The sequence below is a fragment of the Macrobrachium nipponense genome, chromosome 34 (assembly GCF_015104395.2).
Source record: "Macrobrachium nipponense isolate FS-2020 chromosome 34, ASM1510439v2, whole genome shotgun sequence".
Taxonomy (NCBI): Eukaryota; Metazoa; Arthropoda; class Malacostraca; order Decapoda; family Palaemonidae; genus Macrobrachium; species Macrobrachium nipponense.
This window is the reverse complement of record NC_061095.1, coordinates 13,799,812-13,807,535: the sequence shown is the minus strand read 5'-3', so window position 1 is coordinate 13,807,535 and position 7,724 is coordinate 13,799,812. Positions and strand designations below refer to the sequence as shown.

General features: G+C 35.3%; 1 protein-coding gene across 6 annotated transcripts; it reads right to left on the bottom strand.

Annotated features, from left to right (window-relative positions):
* Positions 1–1,590: 1,590 nt before the first annotated feature.
* Positions 1,591–7,162, bottom strand: LOC135207914 (5-formyltetrahydrofolate cyclo-ligase-like). Of its 6 annotated transcripts, none has more exons than XM_064239852.1 (4): positions 7,135–7,162; positions 4,267–4,540; positions 3,902–4,090; positions 1,591–1,832 (listed from the first exon to the last, which is right to left on the bottom strand). In XM_064239852.1, the coding sequence occupies exons 1-4, from the start codon at positions 7,145–7,147 to the stop codon at positions 1,670–1,672; spliced, it is 639 nt and encodes a 212-aa protein (XP_064095922.1). In that variant the 5' UTR covers positions 7,148–7,162; the 3' UTR covers positions 1,591–1,669. The 6 variants fall into 6 exon arrangements, with proteins under 6 accessions (XP_064095922.1, XP_064095924.1, XP_064095923.1 ...); XM_064239854.1 differs by lacking the exon at positions 7,135–7,162 and adding an exon at positions 6,906–7,030; XM_064239853.1 differs by lacking the exon at positions 7,135–7,162 and adding an exon at positions 6,847–7,005.
* Positions 7,163–7,724: the final 562 nt, after the last annotated feature.

The following is a 7,724-nucleotide window of genomic DNA, read 5'->3' as shown; positions in this document are numbered from 1 at the left end:
CACAAATCCAAGTCAATAAATCAAAAGACAATTAGGATATTTAGCGGCCATGAAGTTTCCAAAATCCTAAGGTCCTAAAGGACGGAGGTACTGGAAAACCCTAGGTGGGTTTTTTCAAGCCACCAGGTGTGTCCAAGCACGGCGACAGAAAAATTATAATTATAAAAATGGGGAATGGTTTCCTGATACCCGCCTCCCAGCGGCGGGGAATGGGTACTAACCACCCTGGTTCCGCCCACTGTGTGTGGGCCGGAAAGTTTTTGAATTTCTGTCGGACTTCAGAAATACAGCTATATATTATATCCTGACAGGTAAGTTTTTCTAACAAACCAGGTTTGTTTGCCAGCGCCGGCGCAGAAAAAATTATTGAATAGGAAAATGGGACTGGTTCCTGATACCCGCCTCCCAGCGGCGGGGAATGGGTATAAACCACCCCTGGCCGACCACTGTGTGTGCCGGAAGTTTTTGAATTTCTGTCGGACTTCAGAAAATCAGCTATATATATATCTGACAGGTAAGTTTCATGAACAAACTATAATTTCCAGTTCTGTTACTTTTGTGTATTTATAGCTTCGTAGCACTTCTCTCACTCCACTTGTCGTATAACAACCCTTTTCAGCTTTTCATATACTGCCTTCTTGACAACTTAGTAACGGATTCTCTAAATGCTTGTAGCAAATCACTGTTTATTCCTGATAGTCAAGGTTTTCTTCCAATTACCATCTTCCCAAGGGCTTTCTTAACCCCTTCTCTGTTGCTTTTGTTTGTTCCCAAACTATTGAGCAAATATACTTATCTTCACTCAAAAGTTTTCAAATCACTGCCTCCAATATTCAACTTGGATTCCTCCTTGTCTGCCTTTTGTTATTTGGCCTATTTACATAATTTTCTAGTTTTCCTCAGCCACTCTGTAATCATGATTATTTTCCTCTTTCACCTGTGTTGGGTTAAGATTCTGATGTTGTGGGTTGCTTCAATGGGCAAGAAAAATGCAAGCCTATGGTAAGCTTTATCAAACAGCAAAGATTCTGATATGATTCTTCCCAAAATATACTGTGACAATATCATTCCATCCTTACTAAAGAATTGGAGAGAAAATCTGCATATGTCTCACAATTACCCTCTGGTAAATGTTAGCACTTTCCTTCACCTATTTAGCAGAGTCCATACCAAAGACTGCAGTCTTTAGGTAATGAACACATTTTCTGTTCCTCCTGTTTTTCCAACTCCTTCATCAGTTTCAGTTACAACATTAAATATACAATCTCTCTCTGTATAAACCAGAGATTGTCATAAACAGTTTTGTACTTCACAACACTGCTTAAGTATTTTTATTGGTAATTCCAATGACAGATTGTTCATAAATAATTTTGAGATCAACACTAAATGGGATATTAACAGCATATTTGGTTGTATGTTCTTTCCCTTGAAGTTATCAACTCAGTATAAAAATTTTTTTTTTTTTTTGGCCACAATAATTCAAGTTTATATTATTTCTACAAGGCAGCTATTCAAACCATATGCAAGCTTCAAACCACAGCATATCAATAGAAGGAAGTACATTTTATAATACAGATGGAAAATCACTCAAAAAGTTTACAAAATTTAATTAATAACAACAGTATAACAAGAGTAAAGTATCACAGATCAGTATTAAAGAAGACCATTCCTAAGCTGTTAAGACAACATCAATTACCATGTCTTTATCATCTGTAGGAATGTGCGACAATAACTGCTCCTTGAAAGCTAAGGCAATTGTATGTGGCATGGAAGGCATGGCAGCTTTACACTTTGCCAGGTAAGTGTCGTAATATCCACGACCCCTTCCCATCCTGAAATGGAGAATAAATTGTACTGTATTGGCAGTTATTGTGGGTCCAATACATGTAGAAAATTGACCATCACCCAGAGCTATTAAAGTAATTAATGGCAATGAATTTTGTATTTAAGTACACTGTACCACAGTGCACCAAAATGAAACATCAAATTTAAACTATAAACCTGTATGAAAAAAGGACACAGTGTTCTAGACTATTTACTATACAAACTAGGATGTTACTGATTTTTGTAGCTGAATCACAATAAAAGAACTGTCAATGCCTCTAACTCCTTCGCTGTTGTGGGACCAACTTCACAACAACAAAAACTGCTATGCTCCTTTTAATTAAGCAATTCCACCACAAATTATTAAATCAACTGCACTGAATAATTAGTCCCTTGCTCAACTCGTTCAATTTCATGGCTCAACCAGTTCAATTTCATCCTAAATCAAATTTATCTGTTTTGTCTTAAATACACTTAATACAAATAACAGTATATCTTCACAGAATTCAGCAATTTTCTAAATTTTTTATCTTATCCTTTCTCTGCTGTAGTGGAATACAAAGCCTAAGATCTGCATATTTGCAAATTCCAGTCAATAGCAACAAAGCACTGTTTTGACAGATGCAATACATATAGGTAGCAAGGAAATCATAATTCTTTTTATATGAAACATTAAATAATGCATTGCTTTCATGATAATAATAAGGAATAACATTCAAAATGAACTAATGAATGAGCAATGGCAGCTAAGTGCAGGAAATACTGTAGTGGTACTTGATATTTAAAGTTTACTCAAAGCAAGCTGTCCCATCTCACAGAAGCAAATACTCAATATATACACACCCTGAGCTTCCAAAAATGCAACAAATAATTACATAGGCAAAGGGGTTGGCAAAATCTCATGGATCATACAATACAAAAAAAGGTGATAAGAGTGATGGAAATGGACAAGGTTCCAAAGAAGGCAAGGCAACACCTAAGCGAAAAGAATGACTTACATGGAGTATTAACTAAGTCAATAGAAAGATCTCAGATAGAGAAAAAATATAAGGCCAACTGGAAAAATCACTGCCCAATGGAATGCAAAAAAAAAAAAAAAAAAAAAAAAAAAAAAAAAAAAAAAAAAAAAAAAAAGGCTTCAGGCTTCATTCTCCAGTTGCACAGTCAAGTATCAGTGAGGTCTCTCATTTACTTGAGTGAAGAGAATAAATTTGAGATGGAAACTGCTGAGATAGAAATAAAGAGAATACAGTACATGATAAACAGAACAACGACCAAACTTCACCAAAGCCCTCAAATAGTGTTTGGAGAAAAAAAAACTGCCCTCAAATGTCCTATTTACTCATGCAAAGAACAAAACGCCTCAAACATTTAAAGGACCCTTATACATAATCATATAAAGATGTCACAATGAAGAATACATGAGAAGACAAAACAAAAGAATAATGCTAAACGTGTACGCTAGCTAACACTATAAGTATACAACAATCTACTGTAGTTTATATATGAAAGAAGAATACCTATACTGCACCCCATAAGCTTGCTAACTTTGAAAAACACAAGATCAGCAAAATGTAACCTCGCTTAAGACCATGTCGAAAATGCACCAGCAACTTAGTTAGTACAGCAAAAAGGTAAATAAAAATTAGCAACCACTTAATTCTGCAAAATAAAAATAAGCAACCACTTTTGTTCTGCCAAAGGGAATGCAATCATGGCTGTCGCATAGAAGAGTTGTATGTTTTACATTTGAGTTATACAGTATACAGAAAAATTTCACTTAGATTAAGCCAAAATCCATTTGATTCTCAACCACAGAACTGTGTGCCGAGTGGACTGACCTCCGTTTCTAAATCCAAATTTATTTATTAACCGACCATAAGTTGTCTGAATGCCAAAATCAAGATTTATAATGTTTCATGGTATATACATAAATGCAAAGTATACAGAATTCTTTCAAAATACTGCATTCAAACACTTCACTGGCTAATATGAAATATGGGATGAAGGGAAGAGCTTAAACAAAATAGGAAATTAACATGTCATACTATGCAAATCAAAATACATTTCAAATTACCTGTGCCCCTGACTTGTAAATGCCAATCCTGGCACTAAAATAAGGTCAAGGCCTCCAGAAGACAATGCCTCTTCACATTCTTGACTTAGGCTGGGCTGTTTAATATTCCACTTGGTAACAGGAAGAGATACATACTCATTCCAGCTTTTCAGTCGAACCATATCCATGTGGTTACTCTTGCTATCATATCTGAAAGATTTTAAATGGATTATCATTTATAATTGTAAATACATGAACCTAATCAGAAAAAAACCCTTTTGTCTTCTTCTTTCACACTTTTACAAAAAAAATTGGAAAGAAATTTTTTGGAATGCTAAAAAAATACAGTAAATTATAGACATCTTTCTGGGTACTGTGTAACTTACCTTGGTATATAACATGCTTTTTCTGACTCCAAGGCATTCATCAGAATGGGTTCTGTCACTATTTCATCATCCATGTTCAAAAACAAAGATATTCTCTTGCTTTGCTTATAAATGGCATTTTCAAATAGCTTTTCTTGAACTATCTTTGATTGTCTACATTTTTCTTCAACACTCAGCAAGTCTATAATAGTCTTCACCTCCTTCCGCAAAGCCGCTTTAGCTGCCACTATAGAAGTCATCTTGTTGTTATCACATTTAAAACAAGGCAGTATATCTGTAAGGATAAAGAGAAATTCTTTGCTTAACATAATAAATTTCATAACCATCTGTCATCACTTATCTATCTTGACATGGGTCATAGGCTTCAGAAAGAATAATTAACTTTGTACACTGACTACTGTGTGCTTTGTCCAAGTGTGTGTTTTTCTACTTTAACTTCTCATCAGTTCCCCCTTGGTCTGCTCCCAACTATCCAACTGCTTTACCTTTGTCTTCCTTCTATTCTCACCCTTCATTTATCTGCAAATTTTTTGGGCAAATCTAATGATACACTGGAAGTGTGATTTGGTGGTCAGGCTAACTATAAAATGCTAAGTATATACTGCATGTAGTACTCTGGAGAAAGAGGACCAACTACACCAGAATCTTGTATCTTGATTAAAAAGGAACACATACATGAAAACCTTGTATCTTTGATTAAAAAGGTTCACCTATAAAAGAATCTTGTACCTTTGCCAGTGACAGCAAATTGTCGCTAAGATTTGATAACAAAACAATGGCTACCAAAAAGTGTGGATGTGTGTAAGGTGGGGGGCTGGCATTGCATTCCTCAAATAGACTTGATAAGGAGACCCCAGGCAAGACCTCCAAAAACTGTATATCTTTAACAAGATTATAATTCAGTTCCCACGTGCCTGGTATAGACAACAGAAGACATGGATTACTCCCCTAGTGTGGGTGTTTCCATAACTGCCAAAAGCTCACTGACAATGCTCAGAAGGCTAGGTCCTACAGAATACATTACCATACTGAAAATGTAACAAAAAACAAACCTAACCATTAGTTAACTATTAAAAGTAAAAAGTAACAACTTAATGCTGCATTTATATAAATTTTTACTGGAAGTACTTTTCACTTCAAAAGACAATTAAATTCTAAAAATGAAATTGAAGCCAGTAAAAAACTCTGTCCTTGTATAGCCCAATTTAGGATTTCAAGTTTTAAACTGACCTACCTGAACACTTTAACATGAACGCAAACAAAGAGCATGACACTCTATGCTATATACCAACAGGTTCAGCAAAAATCAGTCACTTTCTAGCTTGGGGCTGTTTGAGGTAATGCAAGGCAATGTAACTTACATATCACAAATCCTAATGACATAGCATCAAGAAATAAAAAATAATACGTAATTGCAGCAGTTTTTTCTGCTGTATTCTATACCATAAACAGCTACTTATGCCCAACACTTCAAAGGATTAATTTTGGTTTATGCTCATATAATGAAAACAGATGTTTTTAACCTATCTGGAGATGTAAAAGCAGTTCCTCTTTTACACTGGTAATCTCAAAACTAGGACAAAGATTAAGGACAGGGGAGTTAAATATTTAGTATAAGTTTTGTTGTCTTTCAAGTCAAGCACTGGATATACCCCTTGGCATATTATTCTGGTAGTCAGGAACAGTTTTAAGGTTTGCAAGTTAAATTTTCAGTAAATGTAATTTTTTATATCTAAGTGAAAGATCTTTATCTACCTTGGTCACGCAGGCTGTTGTGTCTTAAGTAAAATAGGTTAGGGTAGGTTACCTTGTTATGATAGATAACTTCCGATTTTCAGTTATCCCTTTAGCCTATCCTTGTTCCTATTTACTGTATAATAATATTCTTGTTATTTTTTATTTATAGGCTAAGACACTAAACTCTCCTGGCCTTTGGGCATACTTCACATAATAGCTAATGCTGCTAGCCTGGCACTAGGCTATTCACTAATTATGTCTTTTCCCAAACAAAATCTCCTGTTTCTCCAATAGGGCAAGGTCCCTCATTTATTCTTTCTCTTTTTACCTATGTCGACGAATTGGCTGAGTGAAAATTAGCCTAGTAACACGGAGAAATAAAACAGTACCATACCTACGTAAGTGGTAGGTAAAGCTACCTATGTCCCAACAAGGTCAAAACACAAGGTTAACAACATGAAAAAACATTAGTCGTGTGTTAACCAACAAAAGAACTTGTTACAGCCTACAGCAATGGTAGTAGGAGGTACTAGCTAGCTACCTCCCTACCTACTACCTAGTACTACCTAGTAATGCTGAAGAAGTCGCTCCATTGGAGAGGCTACGTTAAGCTAGGCTATTTTCAGTTTTATACACTGACTTTCATGACTTTATTACGTTACCCTCAGCTAAACAGAGACATTGCCTAGTGTATAAATTAAATCATAAACACCAGGTACATCAACACAAACTGTAGTCAAATGAACCCTACATACGATGTCTAAACTTTGTTGGTCCTATGGTTGAAGCCAAGTTATTTACATTAAATCTAGCCTAAATCTGTCAACGATACAAAATACTTGCCAAAAGAATGGCTGTCAGTGGTTTTAAAATAGCTACAACAGCATAGTAACAACACACACGGAGAGGGATGCTGATATCCGTCGACCTTCGAATTATTCAAGATAACAAAATAAGGTCCTCAAGATCTATAGATCTTATATATGAAGAAGAAAGGCCCTAGTAATCTAGAGTTGATTGACCGATATTGATAAAATAGGAAGGGAAATCAGTGTTAGTTGAAGTAATATATAACAGTAGTAAAAACAAAAACTATAAAATAAAACTGCTCAACGTTGAATAGTTCTGCACCTAACACAAACATAGTGTGGCCGCAACTGTGTTTGGGAGGAGTGTTTATGAACCAGGAACCAGGAAATTAATAGAAAGGAAGTCACCCCATAAGTGTATCATCTGTTCAAAGATAATGGCAATAAAATGGGAAATAGTTCAAAAATAAAAGTTCCAGGTTCAATAACAAAATAAGAGATTGGATTGTCAAGGAAACTGAAAAGAATATTAGAGGTGAAAAGATGACATAAGCCGAGGTTTAATGTTTGGAGAGGAAGAAAGAACCATATAGGTGAATTAAGTACCGAACAAGAGAGCCAGCAACAAAATGATACAGGCTCGGCTAAATATGCTAGAACTAAAATGTAACATTAAATGAAAGAATTAAGACTAGCACTGTCGGTTATGTAGGCAAAAAGAAGTAACAACAGAACTTGTATTTGAGTGTCTGTGTCCGGTGATGAACATTTAAAAAAAGAAAAGGAAGAGGATAGAGAAACAACATTTACAATGGAAGTTACAAGAACTGTAACTAAAATGGGAGTATCAGAAACGTATGCAGTACAAAGGAAGTGTTGTTAATGCTGGTTATAGTAAATAAGGATGAACTT